The sequence below is a fragment of the Columba livia genome, chromosome 7, assembly GCF_036013475.1.
Source record: "Columba livia isolate bColLiv1 breed racing homer chromosome 7, bColLiv1.pat.W.v2, whole genome shotgun sequence".
In the NCBI taxonomy this organism is placed as follows: Eukaryota; Metazoa; Chordata; class Aves; order Columbiformes; family Columbidae; genus Columba; species Columba livia.
This window is the reverse complement of record NC_088608.1, coordinates 1,220,676-1,245,841: the sequence shown is the minus strand read 5'-3', so window position 1 is coordinate 1,245,841 and position 25,166 is coordinate 1,220,676. Positions and strand designations below refer to the sequence as shown.

The 25,166-nt window shown below is 43.5% G+C and overlaps 1 protein-coding gene across 4 annotated transcripts in view; it reads left to right on the top strand.

Moving 5' to 3' along the window:
- Positions 1–20,949, top strand: part of GALNT13 (polypeptide N-acetylgalactosaminyltransferase 13) — a 111,177-nt gene extending 90,228 nt beyond the window's left edge. For 2 of the 4 annotated variants that reach the window (XM_065070144.1, XM_065070145.1), the window contains exons 11-15: positions 2,201–2,299; positions 7,917–8,051; positions 12,443–12,472; positions 14,627–14,826; positions 17,305–17,440. In XM_065070144.1, the coding sequence (XP_064926216.1) occupies positions 2,201–2,299; positions 7,917–8,051; positions 12,443–12,472; positions 14,627–14,812 (450 nt within the window). In that variant the 3' untranslated portion in view covers positions 14,813–14,826; positions 17,305–17,440. Of the gene's footprint in view, positions 1–2,200; positions 2,300–7,916; positions 8,052–12,442; positions 12,473–14,626; positions 14,827–17,304 lie in introns of all 4 variants that reach the window. The other 2 variants (XM_065070146.1, XM_065070147.1) reach the window with 2 other exon arrangements.
- Positions 20,950–25,166: the final 4,217 nt, after the last annotated feature.

Below are 25,166 nucleotides of genomic sequence, written 5' to 3'. Positions count from 1 at the left end.
CCATCAGCAGTAATGGACAATTTTTAAAACATCAGAGGCGTGCTTCTCAACCATTTTCCTCTCTTTCTGCAGGCTTTTAGGCTCGGGTAGGACAAACCATCTGCCTTGGCTGGTGTAGCTGGGATCATTAGTCCCCAACTGGTCCATGATGGGACATGTGGGGTGAGGTGACCGGTCAGGAGGTGACCATGCTTCTCCTCCTAACCCCAAGAACACGATGCCCAGCAGCCCTCGGGTGGGAAATGGGGTTTGCTGGCTCCTAAGAGTCGCTTTTGGTAATAAATCTGAGAAAATTATTCTTTAATACAGTGTGGTGGAAGTGTAATGAGATACTTAAAACTGTTTCTACCAAAAAAGGTGATTTAAGGAAAAAGGCCGGGATGACCATTTGAGCTGGGATTATCATTTAAGCTGATTGTTAGCATGTGGTTTGGGAACTGCAGTGGCTTTGGTCTGAGGAAGAGGAGGAGGGTTGTCCATCTCCTGTCCTGTCCCGCTGTGCGCGCAGCGTTTCTGCTGCCAGCGATGCTCCAGCTGGTCATGGGCACGTGGAATGGGTGACACCAGACAAACACCTACTGCTGTAGCCACAGAAAACCGCTTTCTTTCACTGACCATTTCTTTGAAAAGCAGCTGGGAAGTGGTGGAAACCAGAGGGTTGATGATCAGATGGCACCGGGGGCCTTTCTTCTGCCTTGGGCAGCTCTTGGAGGATCAAGCAATGAAGATCATGAGCCCCTGTGAGATTCCTCCCCAGAACAAGATGGTGCGATTGCTTTCTGTGTGATTCTGAGAGAGTTGGGGGTGTTCAGCCTGGAGAACAGAAGCTGTGGGGAGACATTATTGTGGCCTTCCAGTGTTTAAAAGGGGATGATAATAAAGGTGGGGACAGACTTTTGAGCAGGGCCTGTTGTGACAGGACAAGGGGTGATGGTTTAAACTAAAGGAGGGAGATTCAGGCTGGACATGAGGAGGAAATTGTTGCCCCTGAGGGTGGTGAGAGCCTGGCCCAGGTTGGCCAGAGAGGTTTTGGATGAACCATCCCTGGAGACATCCCAGGCCAGGCTGGACGGGGCTCTGAGCAACCTGAGCTGGTGAAGATGTCCCTGCTCATGGCAGGGGGGGCACTGGGGAGCTGGGAAGGTCCCTTCAACACAAACTGTTCTGTGATTCTATAATTAACAACGTTAGAGCAGATTAAGAAGTGACCACGTGAGCTTTGCTGAGCTGCCCTTCCCCAATATCGTTAATCTGATCTCATTTTCCCTGTGTTGCTGCCTTAAGCCCAGTCTAGAGGTGTTGGTTTACTCTCCACTGGTGACCCTCTGAAGGTGGCACAGGGAACTGCAGACGACTGAGACTGGTACCAAGTGCTGCTGAAATATTTCAAAATAGAGTTTCACAACCATTTTACCAAAAGAGGCACCTGGAGATGCATTTTTGCTTTGCACAATTATGATAGAAAACCAGCCGGTGCTGCGGGGAGCGAGGAGGAGCAGGGGGAGCTGCGTTTGTACAACTGTGCGAACGGACGGATGAGGAGGGTTAAGAAAAAAGTAGTATGGGCATGGCGGGGTTTGTATGCGTTGGAGCTCGGCATGTCAGCTGTTGTATAATATCACAGAAAAGCTGCCGCATCCCAGCTGCGTTACAGACAAATTATACAGAAGCAGTTTGTTTAAGCAGAGATGTTCAGTAAGTGTCTTTGTTCTTCTCTGAGGACGCAGAGGTTCTGAGGGAGAAGTTTTATTTAAGGACTTTCTGATTGCTCACAAAGCCTGTGCTCGGGAAGCCAGACATCAGGCGCTCTCAGACGCTTTTTGTCCTTCGTGGAGTAGAGTTGACCCTGCTGGAAGAAACTAGAAGTGCATATCTTGGGCAAGCCATTAGTTTGGCATTGTTTAGAAGTAAAAGCCTCTTGTATGTGTTAAACGAAACAACGCAGGCCATTGAATGAGATTGTCCTTGCGTGCTGTTCATCCTTACGCTTAATATGTAATTTAAAATCTCATTATGCTCTTTGTAATTATTTTCATTTTCTTTCGGGAGTGTGACACATTTACCAACTGCAAGTTAAAATATATTCAGATAGTTGAATGCACAGAGGATGGACTTTCTCCTGCCGTGATGTATTTTCTTCTGCACAAACATGGCATTTGCAGCCATTTTTCTTCAAGGAACGTTTCGTCTCTTTCTTCAGATTAGAAACGTGGAAACCAACCAGTGTTTAGACAACATGGGCCGCAAGGAAAATGAAAAAGTCGGCATCTTCAACTGCCACGGCATGGGAGGAAATCAGGTAAAATCAAACAAAAGAGTATTGTATAATAATCTCTTCAGTGGTGCTTGGGTCCTGCAGCTCAGATGTAGACATGTTGTTTCGCTATAAAAAACAATAGTGGCAGTTAACAAAAATATTACTGACAGTTCCAAAATGTGTGAGATCTTGAGCGTAAGGGTTTTAGAAGTGGTCAGAAAGCCGTTGTCTCAATTTACAGCTGCAGATTTTGGAAACATATGGGTACAAATCCATAGGTCCAGTGGAGTATCTGAGTGAATATGTTGAATAGATTCCTACTGATTAGAGTGCAGAGAAATGCATTCAAAGTTTCAGATACTAACATTAGAAAATCTGATCATGAATTTTAGTTTATTGTTTGGCATTGGGGAAAAATCTTTTTTAAAATGAAATGGGTAAGAATCTACATGACCTGTGGCTGAATTAATCTCTTTCTAAAATGTGTTTATGAAATATAAACATGCAGAATATTAATGCAAATTTAGGTTGTTTCATTAGTGGAAATTCAAGTAGTGGAGGCGTAGGGCGTTTCACTTGTGGCTTTGGTATGTTTGAAAGGGAGTAAAATCACTGAGCTCATTGCACCACTGATGGCTGTACCTGCTCTCTGTATAAATAACAGTCAGCTTTGCATATTCCAACGCCTTGGATGCACATCAGCAGAGCTGATGAGTTTGGGTTCGGTTGGGTTTTGCGATGCGAACCTGCCCTGCTGCTGCAGGTGCTCCTGCACCATCTCCCTTTGCCCCATCACTGGCTTCATCTGGGAATTCATCAGAACATGCTGCAACCTCCTTTTCTTTGCACCTTTCTGAATGTAGTTGAGCCTTATTTCTCTACTTATTGGTTTGCTTTACCCTTGGAAAAAGCTTTCTTCTGTTTTCCCCCATAATTCTGATGGCTTTGTCAAATTAAAGGCAGGTCAGGAGGAGAGAGACGTGATGGTGAGCGCAACCAACTTGTATCTGATGCCAGCAGAGCCGTCTGACCGCAGCACTTGGGCCACGGAGAACTAGTGCAGGAGTCAGACTTTACGTTTTTAGGTAGCTACTTTCTCAGCTGCAGCTGTTCAGTAAGTCGTCTAAAAGCATCTTATGCACAAGAACAGAACTGTTGGTTTAGTGGCAATGAGACACGTTTCCGGGTGACTGATAGAAGTTAGGCACAAAAAGCAGAATTGGGCAGTGTCCGTGCAGCTGGTCTCAAACCGAACTATCCCCATGGAGAGCTCGCTGGGTAAGGAACGCAGCACCCACTACCGACTGTACGAGTTCAGTGCTTTGTATTAGTTGAAATATCTTGGGTTTTGTAAGGGGTTACCAGAAAGCAACTTAGCCCTTCTTTGCTCTTTCTGCCTTTTTCACCTTCTACCATCTCCTCTTTTCACTAACTCGCCTTTCTGTGTAGCTTTCCATCTTCTAAACAGACCCATTATGAATAAAAGAAGTTATTGCTTATATTTTGTCAGCCCATTTTGCTGATATATGGTTCCCCTTGCAGCGTTCACATTGTTCTTATTGGCTGAGGTTATAAACCTTGGGGCAGGACCTGTGTAATACTCCGGATTTGCTGGGGATGCAGAACAACAGAGCTCAGTGATCTTCAGCATCCTTCAAATAACTGGGATTAAGGGGGAGCAAAGGAGCCGTGCCTGCGTGTTAAAGAAGAGTTTATTTTATTTAGCACAATCAGAATGAGAATAATGCCTTCTTTATAGAGTCTATGGAAAAACTGAGTTGCTGCTTCTTTAAATTGGCAGAAGTAGTCACCAGGGAATGCGGGAAGAGTAGCATTAGGTGGGTAACATCGCAGTAATGATGGCTGGGTAGGTAAAATGCAGAATCTGTGTTTGCTGGACCTGCTAAGAAGTGTGGATTTGGCACAGCAGAAGGGACACCCTGAGGACCTGGACCCACGACAGCTTTTTGCTGCAGATATGTGGGTAGCCATCCTGTATAAAGAAAAACCACCACCAACAAAACCCACCAACCCCAAACAAAACTCACACCAAAAGCCCCACGTTCCCCCCACTCCTGTGAAGCTAAAAATGAGAGGTTTTTTTTCCTTTCTGTGCAAAATGCTGAATGCACCTGAAATAGAATGAGAGTTTAGGAAAGGACAAAGGATTCTGTGGTGGAGGACAAAGCTTTGGGTCTCCGGCAGGTGGCACCAGCACAACGAGGTGACACCAGCGTGGTTCCTGGGGATTTTTCTGAATGCGATAAACCCGAGTTCCTCAGCAACTTGAGGTGTCCCCAGGGTTGTCACTCTGCCTGTCCCCAGGAGATGCCGCCAACCAGTTTTCTTCTATCTTATTTCATTTTTCTTACCTTGGCCATTTAGTGTAGTTCCAACCACTGAGTTCAGGCTGTGCCAGCGGGTGGTGATTACGGTGTTTCTCTGGATGAGGGTGATTCACTGGGAATTACAGGGTTCTCCCCTTGGGGCCGAGCGTTGGGATAAATGAATTCTTGGCACTCGTGGTTAGAGGTTGAGAACAAGTTTAGTATGAACTTTGTAAAATGGGAAGGTCACTTCTGTCTTGGCGGCGGCTGTGTCGTTTGTGGGTTTAGATGGCTATGGGATGGAACGAGTTGTTTTAATGGCATTAAAGATATTGGTGTAACCTCTTCTTTTATAAATAAATCTGATCTCAACTTCCAGAGCATCCCCAGGGGAACCCATGAGCTATTTACCGAGGGGCTCGGAGCTGGGCACATCTTCAGGTCACCCGATAAACTGAGAAGTGACCCTTCAGTGGATTTAGTGTCTTCCCGGGGAGATACACTGTCGTAGTGGGTTTGTTTGGTGCAGTTTCAATATATTCCTTCAGGGTGAAAAGAGACAGAGAGAGCAGCAAGAACAGAAACCTGTTCTATAACTCACAGGAGGAGAGGAAAAGCGCTTTACATGCAGCTTTTATTAGAATATTTTAAACCAATTATGAAAGGTGACTTCAAAATAAGCCTTTGGGAGTTCTGTAGATAAGTAAAGTAGTTTTCAGAATAAATTAGATTTTTCAGTACTTAGTTATGTCCAGTGTATAACTGTCTTTATTGGCGGCAGACTTCTTCCTTCATTCTACACACTCATCCTCAAGTTTTAGTTCCATATCATGAAGTGCAAACTAAGAGTTTATGAACAATATTCTCAGTATTAGACTTCTTCTGAGTTGACAAAATACCCTGGCGAACTGTTTTCCAAAGGAAAGGATAGCCAAATATTAGGAGAGCAGAATTCTGGCCATGGGCTATTGCAGCCCCTATAAATATATAAATATACAAATAGAAAAGGCTACAAATCTGTATTGACCACTCAACTGATTTCCAGTTAATGATGCTGCTTGGCATTTCACTGGTGTTGAACCAACTGATTATTTCTCAGACGTTTATCAGGATGAATACATTGTTAGTTGCTTTTCACATGGAAGAAGTAGTGAAATTACTGGTGATACGTGAGACATGTCTCAGTTTGGTCTGGCCAACGTCTGAGTCTCAAGCGTTGACTTTGATGGACCTTTGGCTTTATAGGGTTTTCTTCTGCCTCTGAACTCGCTGTATGGAAATGTATTAATAAAGGATATTAACAAAAAATGAATGCAAAATACATTCATTCCTATAAAAACCTGCTACTGCGCATAGGCAATAAATCTGTTTGTGTCAGGATTGCAAGCATTACAAAAGACAAGGTGTTGGTGGAAAATTCGTGGTACCTTTTTGTTTTGCTCGGTTCCACAAAAAGCAGGAGAGGGTGGAATATTTCTGTGTCTGTCTGGAAAAGCAAAGGGAAAACTAGAAATAGCTTCAGTTTCATGGGGATGTGCAGCTCCTCAGGCTTTGAACCAGCCCCGCGTTTGGAGCAACATTTCCAGCCTTGTGCTGCCATGTGTGGCCTGAAGTACGCTGCTTAATTAGCTATAAACTGCAGCATGTCCCTCACCCTCTGCTTTTATATGGCATTAATATAATTATATCTATAATTAATATGGATGGTAGCTAAACGCCGGCCTGATAATTTTACATCGTCTTAATTAGCGTTCATTTTTCTTTCTTGAGACGGCGTGTTTTTCAACCCCAGCTTCTGTAATTGTTAATTCAGACATGACTTATTCTTTCAAAAGATATAATGGAACAGTGTATTGCAATTATCAAAGATGAGAGGAAACAGAAATATGCAAATGGAAACACATTTGAAAATATGAGTATTTACTTTCTCTAAAACACAGAAGAAAACATCTCTCTGAGGCTAAAAACATATCTCAGAGGCTGGAAGAAAATGCAAATATGTTTACTGTAAAAAACTAACACAAATGAGTTGAAAATTAAAGTTAGAAGTTGCTTCAGGATAAATGGTAATGGATAAATCTCATACTAATGAGCACAGTAAAAGATGAAATATCTGTACAACATATGAGTGATTCTCGAATCCAAACTCAACTCTGGTAGTGCTGTCAATTATATCAGTGATTTTCAGAGTATTAGATTATTTGGCCGTGTTTCTTGCTCCAGTTACAGTGTGACACTGGGCAAGTAGGAAGACGATGACTTAGTTTAGGAAAGTTTGGCTTTTTCCAACGATGGTTTTGGTTTATCTGGTGTATTAGAATATGTGTGAAATTTCACAGAATCACAGAATCCCAGAATATCAGGGGTTGGAAGGGCCCTGGAAAGCTCATCCAGTGCAATCGCCCCATGGAGCAGGAACACCCAGATGAGGTTACACAGGAAGGTGTCCAGGCGGGTTGGAATGTCTGCACAGAAGGAGACTCCACAACCCCCCTGGGCAGCCTGGGCCAGGCTCTGCCACCCTCACCCCAAACTTTCTTCTCAAATTTAAGTGGAACCTCCTGTGTTCCAGTTTGTACCCATTGCCCCTTGTCCTGTTATTGGTTATCACTGAGAAGAGCCTGGCTCCATCCTCCTGACACTCACCCTTTATATATCTGTAAACATGAATGAGTCCCCCCTCAGTGTCCTCTTGTCCAGCTCCAGAGCCCCAGCTCCCTCAGCCTTTCCTCACACGGGAGATGCTCCACTCCCTCCAGCATCTTGGTGGCTGCACTGGACTCTCTGCAGCAGTTCCCTGTCCTGCTGGAACTGAGGGGCCACAACTGGACACAATATTCCAGCTGTGGTCTCCCCAGGGCAGAGCAGAGGGGCAGGAGAACCTCTCTGACCTACTGACCACCCCCTTCTAACCCACCCCAGGTACCATTGGCTTCCTGGCCACAAGGGCACAGTGCTGGCTCATGGTCACTCTGCTGTCCCCAGGACCCCCAGGTCCCTTTCCCATGCACTGCTCTCTAATAGGTCATTCCCCAACTTATACTGGAACCTGGGGTTCCTCCTGAAGACCCCGATTCTGTCGAACTCCCAGGCATTAAAGCCTGAGCTTTGTCCTATAAAATTTCTTTTCCTAAATGTGATATTCCTTCTCTAAAGTATAATTAGCAGAGAGACTTGCCTGAAACGCTCATGCAACCCAAGGCAGCACCACCTCCATGGCTGGCGAAGAGCGTAGTTCTGCTCCATAAGGGCGAGAATTCTGTATATTCCGGATGCTCAGCCGGCGAGGACTGTTGCTCATTCTTCATGACCGCTGTTGTTTTGTGTGGCAGGTGTTCTCGTACACGGCCGACAAGGAGATCCGCACGGACGACCTGTGCCTGGACGTGTCGCGGCTCAACGGCCCCGTCCTCATGCTCAAGTGCCACCATATGCGGGGGAACCAGCTCTGGGACTACGATGCCGAGGTACCTGGGGCTCAAAAACCCCATTATTGCTGAAAAAGAGCTCCTCTCTAGTAGCTGGAGTTGTCCTGCGTTCTTAAAAATTCAAACTATTCTGCACTTCTTAAGTCAAAAGCAAGATTTGTTTATTTTTCACTTACAGGTTTTATTTCCGCTATATCTTAAAGATATTAACTCTGCATTTCCCTTGTGTTTAAGTACTTCCCGTATCCCTGTCCCTTGTTGAGTTTGACGTCACCGTGGGACGGGAAGCGGCTTTTTCTGGGTTTTGAGAGCGCAGTCTCCAGAAATCGGGCGGCTTGAGGAAAATTTGTAAAATTAACACAAAATATCTGCAAATATCTCAGGATTTTATGCCCAAATAATTCTTCTTTTTAAGTGAGGCAGGAAACAGCAGATGAAAATTAAAACACTCATTTTAAGCGTCTGCTTTGGGATGTGGAAGTGCATTTTCGCACGGTGCAATTCCCTCAGGGGTATTAGCGTTTTCTTCAGGATGGGATCTTTATAACATCTGATGGTGAGGAAAAAGCAGACAAACCTGCCACTGCACAATATTGAACTGCCAGGCAGAACAACAACGATACTTACCATTGGGGTGCAGTTTATTTGGTAACTTTTGATACATTCTTGAGTTTAATCTTAGAATTTAAACTAATTTTGTCTCTAATAAAGATTATTTTTCTTCTTACACAAAATGCATGAATATTTTGACAATTTTGAGGTATTTCTGAGGATGTTCATGCCTGCAATTTGCACGGAAGATTTAAGGTCTTCTATCCTCCTTCGTTTCATTCCTGCAACAGAGGATAATTGATTTTTAATTGGTTTTAGATTGGTTTAAGTAGAAGGTGAGGAGTGTAGTGCTGGTCACTGGCTGAGGACGTGGACTTGGTGTCACAGGTTCCCGAGCAAAACAAATATATATATATAAATAAATATATATATATATATATATACATATATACACATATACACACTACCAGTTGCTTTTGTTTGAATATTTTGGGCCCAAGCTACTGCAAATGAATTTGCAGTTTTAAGAGGGTCTGTGGTCACATTGCTCCGCTCCTCTCCATTTCAAGATGCTGCATTACTATCGGCGTATTTCCATGATTGCAGAGCCAGAAAAATACAGATATATGCAAAAGACATGCAGCCTTTTAAAAAGTATTTCCAGTGTTGCATAGAAGTAGCCGCTTTTACCTTTCTGCAGGAAAAGCTGAATTTCTTTCAACCAAATACACTCCCCTTTATATTTAACAGTGGAACCGTGCTGTCTTATGTTGGGCATAATGGAAAATTTCTAAGTAGCTGTGTAAAAACAAAATCAGCCATTAGATGGAGCTCATAAAAAAGAAATACCCTTTTTGGTTTTAATATATATCAGGGGTCTCCGAGACAATGGTTTTGCTGTTTGTCCTATGTATAAAGCACATCCCATCACATTATGTACCTTCCTATTTATTGCTGGTGTGCAGGAGGAAACACGCACCTCACAGGGAGGGGCTTTTCCCAAGAAAACAACTGGCTTGTGATACTTCTTTATTTTTCCAGACAAATATTTGCAACACTTTGGCTGCGTTTGTATCCATTCTTCTTTTTCAGATAATTTTATTTGATTTACATACTGTTACTAAATTTTCTAAAATGTGCTAGCTTATTTTGATTATGGTATTTAAATGTATAATATACCAAAAAATCGAGTCTTTTCTAAGCCTTTACATCCCTCAATAATATTGCAGTTGTCATAGATATTCCTAGCACTTGGATCTTTTCAAACAATAAACAAGGAGCTGAGGAGATCTTCTGGTGGTGATAAGAAAGGTAAATCTCAGATGTTTTCATAGCTGCTTGTGAAAGTATCAGATTTAATCGCTTTGGAGCAGGATGTTCCAAAATCCCCATTTTCTCATTTTCTCATACCAAAAGCGTCTGAATTAGCGCTAAACGCCTGTCGCACTTGGAATGATTAATGCATTTTTACTGTATATTCATACATTTTCACTGATGGCTGCAGCCCATACGTTGCTGTGCACAGTGGCTGCTGTTACCCTGGGAAAAGCCACGTGAAGTAGGAAGAAATCTGGTTTTCATATGCAGGAAATAGTTCTCATTTAATCATTTTGATTAATCTCTAAGAAATTTATTAATCACTCCCCCACCCCTCCAAAAAGCCCCATGGTGGAGATACGGGCACAGCACATTGGGGTTATATCCTTCTAGTTCTGTGCTGGACTGGGGGGAGAAGCAGCTTTTCCCGCACCACCAGAATTCACCGTTTTTGCTGTTCTGTCCGAAATCCCGATTTGTGGTGGTGTTGTTCAGAGGATCCGCTCTCAGGGGTCAGTCACACACAGGGGGGTGTGCAGGACCGGTTTCCCCAGTGTCCGATGTCTTTAAAAAGTCTGCCCAGGTGGATTGTATAGGTTAAAATAGTGATGAACCTCTTGGTTTATCAGCTGATAATGGAGATCAGCAGGCTGGTAACTGAGATAAACCAGCCGACACCGGAGGTAAATCAGTTGCTCAGGGTGTGTCAGCAAAGTTATCTCATGGAAACAGAGTATTTTGCATTATGTCTGACAGAGTTAAAATGATGGCGGTGTCTTTGCAGGTCACATAAATAAGGCAGTACTTGCCATCCGGGTTTTAATTGAATTTAAATTAGCAAAATTATTAAGCAAAAGCAGTTGTGACTGAGGAGATGCTAAATAGTAGCAGATTTACTTTTCTATGAAGCAAAAGCAGTTGTGACTGCGGAGATACTAATAAATATTAGCAGATTGCCACAGGTCGCGCCTCTGGAAAACATCATTGAAGAAAAGGACGTGGTTTTATAAAGTTAAAAAGGGCAGATGGATTAGATAGCACGGAAGGGACTGTTGGAGTTCCCAGTCCCGCCTTGCAGAAGTTGGGGTTCGCAGGGGTTTGCTGGGTTTGCTGGTGGAGGGAGTTGGCATAAGAAGAAAAGCTGCTCAGAGTACCTTCGTGTCCATAACCTCTTGATTGCTTGTTATTTCATTTGCAATACGGAGGATATTTTACATCAGGTTTAGAAAACAAGTTCATTTTTTTTTTCTTTGCAAAGCCCAATATTAAGATAATCCAGTAAAGTTTTATATTTTAATATCTACTTGAAGTGGAAGTCCATGTTGAAATAAAATCATTTACCATCAAGAAGGGATATTTTTTTGTTGTTCAAATAGGTGTTTCTGTAATTCTGTTTTCTATTCCGTCTGCAGCTCTGGGGTACAGGCTCTGACCCCACAAATAGCTCCGGGTTGCATAAACCTGTATTCTCTTGCTATTTCCTCCAAGGCAGTTTCACTGAGCTGCATCTTTTTCCGAAGCCAATAGGATGAGTTCTTTAGATATTATCTGTAAAAGAGAAAAAAAAAAAAAAACTTAACATTGATATTGATATTTCTGTAGTCTAAATGGAAGCCCTTACATGCACAAAATGTTAATGGTGTCTGGATTCAAGTGAACACTAAATAAAAAACCCGCTATCACAAGGAGCACGTCTCCACTTCTAATGCAAAATGCCTTTTAACACTTCAGGCAATAGCAGTTTACAGCATTTTTAAACTTTTTTTCCTTAATATTTTTATGTCTTGCCAGGATTTTTTTTTTTTTTAATCCATTACCTTCCATTATTGAATTTTAATGCTTTTCGCTCCTACTTCTTGAGCAGCACATTAAGCTCCCTGGCCCTTTCTCAAGCTGCCCATTACAGTGCAAGGGCGGCTCTATAAATCAGCTCTATGGATGGGATGTGCCAAGTTAGAATTTCCCAGCTCGTATTTATAAAGCATAAATGCTATTTGCTTGGGAATGGGGTGGGAAACGCGGTGTCAGATCAGCAGATGTGGGGATGACGATGGGCTGGAGCCAGAGCTGCTCCCTCAGCACCTGATTTTGCTTATCTAATACAACCGTATTTTCCAGTTTTACTGATGAGATTTGTGTGTGTGTTTTCCCCTGATATTGGGGCCCTGGGCTTGGGGGAGATATTTTTGCAGGGTTTACTAGAGCTGGTGTTTGGCTGCCCGGTGGGTCCATTGGGTTGGGGTTGATGCTGAGCTGTGACATCCTGGCACGTTTCTGTCCCTCTGGCGCGATGAAATCGTGTTGACCTGTGACACGTGAACGATCTCAGGTAAAACTAAAGCTGTAAATACATCACATCTGATAGAAAATAGTTTCATTTCGTCATGTGTGAATAACAACATCAGAATTTGATCTTGCGTAACTGCTGTTACTTGTCACCAAACGCAGCGTCTGTGCAAAGCTGTTGGATTTGCCTTCCTGGAGAGACGAGACTTCACAAAAGTGTTTCTTGAGTCACTGTTTGACTCCAGTTTCCTTTTCTTTTTATCCCCTTCCATCAGTATGCTGGTAAATGGGAATACAGCTTTGAGGTAAGTTCGGTGACACTGGTACCCAGCCCGTAGCGCATCCCGCTTGCTCCTCCAGCAGTGCCGGGTCACCGCGACCCGACGTAGCGTCCTCCCGTACCTACCGCCCGACCTGCCAAACCAGCTTTAGTCATGTAGTCGTAGAAGATCTCAAGCTGTTAGTGCTACATACAGAATATTTGGGCCAGAATAATTGTTCACAAATGACGTAAATACACGTTGTATCATCAACATCTACTGGTCTGCGTCCTTCCAGCCATTACAGACTTTGTGACTATTTCTCTTCTTAAAGTTATGGGACTGGCTAGATTTGATGTAATCTTTACTTTAAAATGATGTAAATGTAAATGTAAATGTAAACTTTACCATAAGAGATTACTGTCAATAATGTGAATATTGCTACAAATTGCAGTGTTATTACTGTGTATTTGAAAGGGCTTAGTTCTTTAAAAATGAGTAGGGAAAGCATCACAGGTCTTTTGTTACCTTCTTAGAAAGTGATGTTGAATATAATCAGTGAAGGGGACAAACGATTTCTTGCTTCCATTACTATGGATTTGCTAAAGCCAGTGCTGATTTACAGAACTCAAACTTGCTGTCTCATGTACCAGAGAAAAGTCTGGTCAGATTACCAAAATCATGCTTGGTACTATTTATACCCGTGTGAAGAATCTGCAAAATGTAGGCATTTAATATAGTATAAACATGCAATATAGAGAGAATTTTACATTTCAAAGTATTTTATTTGTACCTTTGTTTTCCCTTAAAAGAATAGTATAATAGACAGAAGTGAACACGAAGCAATAATACATAATGAAACCAAAACAAGCATTGATGTTCACACTGGTTACTGAAAGTGACAGTATAAGGACATTTGTTCTTGGTATTTTTAGTGGCCTCTTTCTATGTACTTTACTTTTTCCCTTACCAAACCAAAAAAAAAAAAAGACTGAAGTGAGCAATTCGTTCTAAGACGATTTCACTGAAAAGCCTCATCTAGGATGAGCTGTAATTATGTGATACTGATCTGGAACATTTTTATCACTGAGCTTCAAACAGAAACACTTGAGCGCTGATGGATCCTGTGTCCTTGCGCAGACCTGGGGTCGGGATGCAGGAGGAGCATCCCTGGGGTGCAGGAGGAGCATCCCTGGGGTGCAGGAGGAGCATCCCTGGGGTGCAGGAGGAGCATCCCTGGGGTGCAGGAGGAGCATCTCTGGATGCAGGAGGAGCATCACTGGGATGCAGGAGGAGCATCCCTAGGGTGCAGGAGGAGCATCACTGGGATGCAGGAGGAGCATCCCTAGGGTGCAGGAGGAGCATCTCTGGATGCAGGAGGAGCATCCCTGGGATGCAGGAGGAGCATCCCTGGGGTGCAGGAGGAGCATCCCTGGGATGTAGGAGGAGCATCTTTGGATGTAGGAGGAGCATCCCCGGGATGCAGGAAGAGCATCACTGGGATGCACAGACAGCACCTGCAATCATCAGGTACCGGCTGCTGCACCTTTGGGCAGAACTTAGGGAAAAAAATGCTCCCCTGCGTCTCATTTTACCAGGTATTGGCACAAAAAAGGAAGACCTGAAATTGTAGTTGGCAAAAAAATTCTTATCTCCTTATAGGTAAATGTTTAATTCATTATATTTTTAATTTAGTAATACTTGAGTAAGTTTCAGGGTGTTTAGTACAGAATATTAGTGCAGTGGGAAGATCAGCGGTCTGGGTGAAGATGTCCCTGCTCACGGCAGGGGTTGGACTGGGTGGACTTTGAAGGTCCTTTCCCACCCAAACCATTCTATGGTTCTGTGATCGTCTCTGCCCAAACCTCACTGTGTGGTGGGAAACCATCATCACAACAGGGCACCATGGTTGGTGGGGGAGGATTCAGAGACACACGGAGATCTAAATTGCAAAAGTAAGTGGGTCTCAAAAGGACCAGTCCCTCAGTGCAGAGCAGTGAGAACATTTTTTGTGAAATTAAACCGTAGTTCATGAATAAGCACAATTCTCCATCCATCATTCCCATCAGAGCGCTCTCTGCTTCATCTGCTTCACTGCTGTCTTACCCAGCCATCTGTTGCTCTGCCTTTTGTTTGTCTTTTCCTCGTCCTTGCAGTTTGTTTTTTGTTTGTTATTTTCCCCATTTTTCTGTCGTGCAGACCCATACGTTTCTTCACATAATCACGCAGTCGTGCCTGACCCTCAGCAGGATCGAGGACGGCACCCGCGGGCCCACAGTGGAGGCTTGTGATGGCAGCGCCCTGCAGGCCTGGGCGCTCAGGAACTACACCAGGCTCGAAGTCTTTAGGAACATTTTTTACAGCCCCACCGATTATTTCCTGTAACAAAGCGTTTGGAGGTTGGTATGAAAAAAATTAATATAACACGTCATGGCTTAAGCTGTTCCTAGAAAAATGCTTCTCCGTTCTCAGCCTGTTAAACTCAGCTGAATTCCTTTCTTGTTTTCTCAGGTGATTATATATGATACATATATATATGAGGTAGACGTAGACATAGACATAGACATAGACATAGACATAGATATAGATAGATATAGATATAGATATAGATATAGATATAGATGATATAGATAGTGGTGGAGTCACCATCCCTGGAGCGGTTGAACAGACACGGAGATGAGATTCTCAGAGACATGGGGTGGGTTATGGTTGGACTCAATGGTCTTGAGGGTCCCTTCCAGCCAAAATGGTTCTATATATATATAGATATATGATAGTATAGATGTTCAATGTTAGTTATTCTTAATTTTAGATGAATTCAACTACCTTGATCTATTGATGTCAACACAGTTGTTGCAATAGCTGGAGATTTGGTCCCTCTGCCAAGACATAGAACTAATGCCGGTTGAGTGCTGTTTCTCAGAAGCGTTCATTTTGAAAATTCCCAAGCTTAAGTAATTGAGTCCTGGAGATATTGGTCACAAATAGCTGCAAATCATCAACATGTATTTTTGAAGCATTTACCATCGAAGGAATCAAAGTGTTGTGCCAACCAGAGCATTTTGCGAGGTGGTCCAGCAGATAGCGGTGGGGCAGCAAAGCGATGCTGGAGCCCAGGATCTGCGCTCCATCATTTGGCTGTAACATATTCAGAATCATCACTCACCAGAGCTATTATTTGCATATATTTAATAAGCGGGGAAACCATGGAGCTTGCTCCTGTGCATCTGCATGTCTGTACAGCTAGTTCTGTGTGTTCTCGCATTTCAGTAAAATAAAAAATGCCAGGCTGGCTTGTACAAGGATCATATTGCCTTGTAATTAATTGTTTTCCAAGCAAACAAGACCTTTTTTTGTTAATAACATAAATAATGATATAACACAGAAAGAAAAAATTTATGAGATGGCTAAAAATGCCGATGATATGGTAGACTAGCATGAAATTATACACTGAATTAAAAGGAGCAGCTGATAAAGGCAGCAGCAGCATTTTTAGACTTGTTTGCATTTCTGGTTATAGCAGAAAATGATAGCAGCTTAATTGCACTTAAAACAATATAAGTGAAGAATCAGTGATGCTTTGAGCAGTGCTATTTAGTAAACAAGCTACTTCTGTTAGCTCTACTAATTCTTTCTTCTTGTAATTAGAGGAAAAAATGCCTTCTATTCATCATTGAATGCATATCAAATGGCCCCTCGGTGATTTGTGATAATATCTGCAGGCTTTTCTCAGAGAATTGCGTAATAGTTTGTTTTAAACTGAGGAGCGAAGCTCTAGGGACGAGCTATTAGAAGGATATTCATAATACAAATTGGGAGTGTTAATATGTGACGTGGCGACCTGGTGTGAACTGCAGTGGAAATTATACAGCGCAGTGGTGCAGGTATGTGTTTGGATAATAAAACTATATCGTTTGTTGGCCACGTTAGCATTTCCCTGCTGTTTAATTGAACACCAGGCAGTTGGGCTCTGCTATGAAGGGTTATATTTGGGTCGGGCTCTGCTCTCGGGGGGTTATTTCGTCCTTTTTTGTCTGCCCAGGGGAGCACTGGGTGCTTCTGTGTGTTTCGACATATGGTTCCACAGCTCTGGCCCAGCCCTTGATGTATACTCTATGCGATTTGCATATAATACGGTTCTAGTTGTTTTTTTTCAGGAATGGAAAGACCTTTTTTGCAAATAGTAAATTGGCAAATGCGACACTTCAAAGGCGCTTCCGTGTGTGCTCAGTTGCTGTGGTTTTGTGTGTAAAACCCCCAGCTCAGCCCCAGAGGGAACACCTGCTGCCCAGCCTGGTTTTATCTGAGTACACGACTTGGTGTTTAACTTCCCTTGATCTCTCCATGAACACGTTCTCCCTGTGCTTTCAAGCAGAAGATGTTTTATTTCTTCAACATAAGCTCTGTTTCGCTTCTCACTCTCTCATTCATCTGAAATATAGTGTCACGTGTAGAAACAGAAAGAGGTGAGTGTCCCGAAGAAGAAAAAATATGTTAAAAACAGAAGAGTTTTCACTTGCATGTTCCTGTTGTTCATATAGTACTTAGCAAATGTATTTCTACTGATCTGAAATGCACATGTGTTCGTGTTGCTCCTTTATCCAACGTACTTTGAAACAACATTTCCCCGCACTGATTTTGTACTTTGCTGTTGCGGTTCCTTGCTGCTGGGCTCAGCAGAGACACTCATGTGTGCCCCGGGCACCCCGGGGAGCAGCAGGTTGCGTGGTTGGGGTCTTGTAGAGCCGTATGAGCAACGACCAGGGCTGAGGACCTGTCTCCTGGCTCGTATAGTGACTAGAATAAGAACACAATAAGACCCCAGATGCCATTTCTGGTTTTTATCTTGCCACAGCTCTTGCTCTTCTCTGTTGCAGAAGCTCACCCTGAGGCACGTCAACAGCAACCAGTGTCTGGACGAGCCGTCGGAGGAGGACAGGATGGTTCCCACCATGCGGGAGTGCGGGGACGGCCGTTCCCAGCAGTGGCTGCTGCGCAACATGACTCTGGGCGCCTGAAGCTGCCTCAGACATGATGCCCCAGCCGGGATCTCCTGCTGCTCCTCGTCCTCATCCTCCTCTTCCTCCTCCTCCTCTCCTCACTGGGGCCAGCAGCGCTGGTGCCCTTTCCAAATCCCGGCTGTCAGAGCAAAGTCATTAACACGTCAGCTCTCCACCTGCGCGTTAAAACCTGTGACAGTCCAACAGAAGCTCATCTGAGCCTATACATGTCAAAACAAGCACTGTTACCAATGCAAACGTGCTCAAAAATGGTTCCAGAGAAACCTCTATGAACCCTGCACCAAAGAGGTTGGGATGGGGGGTGTTTTCTGTGTGTCTCATATCATGGAGAAATGAGCTGATAAAAAATGCCTTATGACAGTAAGTGGCACTGGGAACCACCCTGGCCGGTGTCTCTGAGCTGGGTGTGTTGGTGCTGGACTTCCTGGGTGATGCGGTGGGATATTTGCTGTTCTCTGGTGTCGAGGGGGACTCGGTGAAGAGCCACGCTGAGCAGCCAAGTCGCCAGACAGAGCAAAAGCTTTGTGATTTGTGCTGGGGAAAAATGGGATCTGGTGATTGGAAAAGCAGCAAAACTGAGCAAAGACTGCCCTTGGAAGTTGGAATTGAGTCAAATGAGGCAACAGCAAGAGACATGGGAACAAGATTGAGGAGGAGGAGTGATGCTAACTCAGAGCAGCGCAGACTGGAATGTCCTCTGCGGCGGGAACAGGAACGGCTGGGGCTGATGTCTGGGGAGCTGGGGATGGAGGAACCAAAAACCAGACTGGGGGTTGGTCTCAACTCCATCCCGAGCTGCTGCCCTCGAGCACCAGCGTGTATTATACCTGCATCCTGTCCGAAACACAGACATGGATCCGCATGTGGGTGGGACTGGACCGGCTCTCAGTTCGGGCTCCAGGTGTTCTTGCTTCCATAGCGACGACAGATGCTTATTTATATTTTTAATAATTTGGTGGCTTAACCATTTTGTTAGCGCGGTTATTACAAAAGCGCTGGCAGCACACGGTCGTGTGGGAGGCGTCGCAGGAACTGATGCTGTGCCAGCCCATGGCAGGGTGCGAGGTGTGCCCTATACATACAGGTGACATTTCCTATATGTTCTGGTCATGTTTCCCTTGGCGTGACATCTGGGTTTTCAGCACTAATCTAATTTCCCATTGCCGAGAGGGTTCAAGAGACCTCAACGACAGGGCAGCAGCCGCAGTGTAATTCTGGCACGGGTAAGTGGAGAAATGGTTTCCCATGATTTCACTCACAGTTCCTCACAAGGTCTGTTTATGCACTATGTCATGAAAAAATGACAGTATTTTCTGTATAATGCTCTGGTTGTTATGGATTAATAGTGTCGTATATATGTACGTATTATAAATTTATAGATCGTCCATACTTCCTTGATACACATCATTAAATGAAAAACAGAGGGACATTAAATTGGAAAAGTGATTGGTGTGTATGCACGGGAGCTGGAGTGTGGTGGGTTAACTGGGGCTTGGAGGTCACCTAGTCCAGGCTCCCAGCTCTCAAGTGGGTCAAACGCTTCCAGTTCTCATCTTCAAACCGCCACAAAAGTACACAATATGGCTTAAAAGCTCACGAAACTGTAATTCTGCTTGATGGGAAGAGCATGCAAACATCACAAACAATTTAAACACCAATCCCCACGCAGGAAAATAAAATAATAAATGGTTTCTTCATCTCCTTTCCAAGGGCTTTTGCCACATGCGCAGCCACTCCGTGAGGTTTTCTTGATGTCGTAGCCAGGAGGTGATGACATGGTGTAATCGATGTGTAACTGAGGTGCAATCTCAAAAACAGATGAAGAATATTTTTCTCCTCAGAGTTACTATAAAGGTTACTGTTTGTTAATGATTGGACTCAATGATCTTGAGGGTCTCTTCCAACCAAAACGATTCTGTGATTCTAAGAGAGAAAACCGGCAGGGTTTGGGTATGGAAAAACAATGTGTATGATTGTACTTATTCAGGAGCAAGTGGACCAGCCCTCGTGGTCCCTACACAGGTATCGCTGTGGGTCTGCACGCCAGCAGGATGACCTGATGCCTGGAAATGATGCTCAGACCTAAAAAAAAGCACTGAAATACCTGTTAAATTCAGTCCTGGTGGATATTTCTGTGCGCTCTGAGGGGCCGGATCCTGGATTTACTCCCCGGTGAGGATGCAGAACCCCACGAGTCTCATTCCTGAGGAATTTCACCCCAATCCCCATTTACGGAGAGCGAGGTGGTGATGGCGTCGCACCGTCAATGCCGACACAGCGTCGGGAGCGATGGGGTTTGGTGATGGGACGTGAGTTACCGCGCCTGGGCCCGGCCCTTCGCCGAGCTCAGCTGTTGCCTGGACAACTCCTTTGGGCTAAAATCCTTTAAAATCACTTGTTCGGTTGCCTCTGTGGGCGAGTGTCTGGAGTTCAGTGCCCACAGCCAAAAATCATCGGTTGGTCTTTGTTTCCCTGTCTATAAAATATCTCAAAAAGGCGTCGGGAGGGTTGACTTCTATATGCGCGACGCGTTTAAAATGTGAAGAACTATACAAATGCTGAATATTTATTGTTTTCATTGAGAGAGTGCTGCTGGCTCTCGTATTTTTTAGGAATTGCTTTGATGAAATGAGAGTGAGCTGTAATTCTGGGTGGCACCAGCAAAATGAACGTTTTGAAGAGTAAGTTGAACCGTAAATTGCTGTAAAAAGCCGCGTTCCTTTGTATCTCCCAACGCCTTTGGTTGATCCACGGAGGTCGGGGACACCACTGCAAGCCCAGAACTGAAATATTTGCACCAATCAACATAGATGGGTTTCTCTACCGATAAGTATTTCCCAGGCACTAGGAGGATTTATTTGTTTGTCATGCTCTAATATGAATAGCGCTTTGAAGAAAAGCTGTACAACTCCATGTTCTGATTTTGCTCTTCTTATTTAAAAGCGGAGATCTTCTCTGATACGACACCGTTTGCATTTTTTGGGGTAGCTGAAAGGCTAACAGCTGGTGAGAGCACACCACGTGTAACCTGCGAGTAGCTACCAGCCGTTGTATGAACACCAGCAACGTGGTTCAATGTGGCTTCCCGTGCTCATTCTCCAACACGTAGCAACACCCAGCCAGAACCATCACTCCGATATATGGCCACCCCCATTTTATTTATTCTCTGTAAGCACCTATTCAGGACAGCTGGGTAAGCGATGCCTCGCGGTACTCTTGAGATAATACAAATTCTATTAGATTCAAACCAGAATTTGCTGGGTGCTTTCCAAAGCAGGAGTAGCAGACTGAGGTGTGGTGGTTTGGAGGATGCGCTCGCAAAGGCTCTTGAATAAGTGCTGGGGTCACAAATATAAGTTAAATTTATAAAAGTAGATTGTGGCTAAAAAGTTACACATTTTCAATGTTTTAATAGTTATTGAATGGTATACCGGTACTATTTGCTGTACATTTAAATATTTATACATTTTTGTAGTATTAAAATATACTGGTTTAGTTTTCTTCTGGTGCACTTGTCTTTTTCTCTATGCACTTATTTATGGTGAAACAAAACCAGACTTTCCACCACAACCCCTGTAATTTTAGGTCCTTTATTTACACTTACGGCCTCAGCAATGGGCAGAAGAGCTTCTCCTGCTGTGTGGCCGTACGGCAGCGCAGCCGGACGGGTCGACCCATCCGTGTGTATTTGTCCGTCCATTGGCATTTAAGGCTCAATTTTCCAGAAATTCCCTGCAAAACATCATTGTGCAAGAAAACCAAGCTTGGCCACGCGTCCGAGTCCGAGGAAACAGCCCAGGTGTGCCGCTCACAGCTGGACTCCTGGAGTTTGCCCTGTTGTGCTGGATAGTGTCCAAATGCTGCATTAACCACCTGTGTTTGGGTGAAATAAACTAATAATTCAGGGGTAAAGAAGTGGTTTCCATCTAAATCCTGCTCCAGCTCTCCGTGCTGCGGGCACAGGGTTGTGGAGCTCTAAAGAAAAGGAATAATCTAATTATTTATGATAGACAACACATAATGCCAGCGACAGGGCTTTAGTCTTATTATGGTGGTTGGATTTTCCTTTTCCGAGTTGCGTCTGGAATCCTGGGGCAGCTGGATAGGTTCTGGTGAGACGGGAGGAGGAAGAGTGTGTTCAAAACAAAATAGTTATGAACATAACTGAAAATTCATCCTCAGGAGAGCGAGAGGTCAGTTCATGTCATTGCTGTAGTGGATGTGATTCCTGAGACATTTTTGCACAAGAAATAATATGCCAAAGTTGAATTATTTCAGATTTTACTGTTAATTTCAATTTTCAAGCCTTACAGAAAGTTAAGCGAAGTGGTAAGAGTGTTATGAGTGATAGAAGATTGTGCCCCTTGATCTGCATTACTTTGGAGTTACTGACGAAGAAATGATGGTGTTGAAAATGATGGAGATTTTGTTTATAACAGCAGTTTTAGTTTCCTGATTCATCCTTCTGCACTGTTACAGTGTCCTTTGATCAACTCAGTTACAAATTGCTACCAGTTAATGTCTCACTTAATGAGATTAAGTCCTTCCAGAGCAGCATCCTTGCTCATGCAACTACAGAGGGGAAAAAATGAAAGCCCTTTTATCGGGGTTTACCTGCTTCAGGTTGTCTTCAGAGAAACATCTATTTGTGTATTTGTTTCTGATGAGCTGCAGTTTATACAAAACATTGATCGCGTATGTGCGATTAAAAAATTGACTGTCAAGTTTCTACTCTGATTATTAAAGTATTTTGCAAAGACGCAATTAACTGTAGAGCTCCTGTTAATTATAGCATGTGAATCGTTTAAATGAATCATAAAATAACCTATTTGTGAGTAATGAATGCAGACATGGAGGTATTTTTCCTTTTTTTGCATTTCTCAGAAATGTTAATAATTAGGACTCATTATAGAGCTAAAATTACTGTGAGGGAAACAACCTACATCTCATTTTCCTTAAAAAATGTGTGTATTTTAATCTCTCAAGGTCTGTTTCAGGGTTTTTTGGATGGAGCCCCGTGGGGCATCGCTGGGGGTCGAGGACAAATCCCACACCAGTGCGCCGCTGCTCAAACTGGTATCTCAAACCTGAACTGGGATGTGGGTTTGCAGAGTATGGGTGGGAGGATCTGCCCTAAAACCCATATCCAGGCAGCGGGACTGCATAGCACAGGTTTGAGGACTATTTCTGTGAATTCGGGTCATAAATATTAGCTTAATCATTTTATTTGTCATTGAACCCCGAAGTGGCTTTGTGTGCTGGAATTCCATAATTGCAGGTAGTGATGGAAATAGGCAAATTATCTCCAGAGGTGACTATTGCCCTCATGGGTTTAAATCAAACCAAACACAGCCCCTGCCCGTCACCAGCCGCAGACCGGCCAGAGGTTCCTCTGCCCAGAACAGAGGGATGGAATTCATCCATCCATACGTGTAATATAATGCGTACACATAACCAGCCGTGGGCTTCTTCCAGGGATGCTACTGGCCATGTCGTGTATCATCAGGCAGACAGGGAAACTTCGCATGTCATGTTTTCTTTGCAGGGAATATGAAGTCGAGCAGATACAAGATGTTTAGATTTGTGAGTCAATTATATTTCTGTTGGCTGTTGAACCTGGACAGTGAGAGAGCTTCCGTTTGGGATATTTTGATACAAATGTTTTAAATCTTAACATTATAAATTCAATGTGAAGAATCCCTCCTGGAGAGGGACTTTTTACAAGGGCATGGAGTGACAGGACAGGGGGTGATGGCTTTGAGCTGATGGAGAGGAGATGTACACGGTTGGTAGGGACCCCGAAAGCTCATCCAGTGCAATCTCCCCACCCAGAGCAGGTTTTCTGGTTTCTGCAATGACAGGTCTTGGCTTCCCTTGCTTTTAATCAAACCCGTACATACAGGAATAGCCATTTATTGCGATTATGAAGTCCCAGGAGTTGCAGGGTGAACTGTACATTTCCAGAACAGGTCTGAGATGTGAGAAAAATGTATTTTAAATGGGTTTTGTTCGAAGTATAGTAAATATTTTTGGCATTTAATAGGTGCAGCAGCAGAACGGAAGGATTTATATTCCATGCATTTAAAACAACCGAACAAATGGTTTTGAAAGCTATGAGTACCAAAAGGAGGTGACAAAGCAGGTATTTCCTTCCTTGTGCTTTTGCACGTCAGTGCTTACTCCTAATTTTAAACTGAAAGGAAAAGAGAAATCCCTGCATCTTAAGCTCTTCCTTCTTACCACGGGTGTAATGAATTGCTCATTGATGTCCCAGAAATGCTGCGTTAGGTACAGGTGAGAAAACAACCTTCCACACAGAGCATGGCCTAGCGCACAGACTGTGTTTCTTCTAAAAGGTACCGTTGTTACAGCATCCTTGATGCTATATATTCTTGATAAACATATAGCTTTTGATCATCCTTGTGAATCAAGATGATTATTTTCTTCACCGTAATGAATTCTGTTTCACTGATTGTGTTCTTCATTCTGTCCTGAGTCAGGGAACATGGAATATAATTTACTATTAAATAAAATGGACGTGATAAAGTGATATAGATAGATAGATAGATAGATAGATAGATAGATAGGTAGGTAGATAGATAGATATAAACCCCACATATTCTCAGTAACTTTGAAAGGAAATAGGAGAAGTTTTGTCTGAGAAAGCTGGCAGAGCCCAAGAGCTGGTTGCACACATTAATTACATTAATTTGAAGTTTCCAGCTTACTGCTGGCAGGTAAATTGTGCGAACGAGGAAACCCCCTGTTCCAAACGCCCGGGCCTTGCTGTGAGCACAGAGACACCAGATGCCCTGGGGTGCAGTGTCTGGTTTTCACATCCAGGTTATCCTCTCATGTTATCTGGTTATGCATTCCTAATTCCTGCCTTGCTATAACAACTAGTGGCCATTTATTTTATCTAAAAAGTGCTATTTCTTTGCAAAGGCAGCCTGAATATTGAAGAGTGGAGTTATATGTCTCTGGAGCGTAAATGAATTACATTCCATGTTCAGGTGTGCAGGATGGAGTCCCAGCACTCCTGTGCACCAAACCCAGGCACCAACTCACCCAGGGTTTGCGTGATTTATGGCATATTTCCATGCAACAAAACAGCTGTTTTTCTCTTCTCTCCCTTTCTCGGGGTCTCCTGGAGATGCAGTGACTTTGGGACCCATCGGGTGTTGGACAGTTTGCGTATTCACCCATCCCGGGTTCAAAGGAGTTTCTACATCAGTTAAAGCCTCTGACTTGGGTGGTCAGAAACGGCTGTGAACACCATCATAGTCAGTTTGGGGTATTTCCTTATGTTGTGCTTTCGTATCTCCTGAAAAATAAAAAAAAAAATAAATAAGATGTGCATGGTAATAAAAGTAAATGATCCCCGTATAATCTATATAAAAGAAAAACGTTGGAAGTCAAGTGAGGTTGAACAGAGTTTATTTTGTATCACCATACCCCTGGTTACAATAGAAAAGGCCTTTATGGGTCTGGGGTCCTTTAATTCTTCCTGATGAGAGTCAGAGCATTAATTATGCTTTGTATTCACATTTTATTTTTTATACACACTGCCATCATTGTTTTGAAGGTCAAACTGAAGGAACTGTTAAAGCTGAGGGAATCTGCTCATGTAACCGTCGCAGGTGACTTGCTTTGCTTTCAGCGAATTCAGAGATAAGTAGTCTTATGAATATTGCATGAAAACATCCCTGGCAATGGCT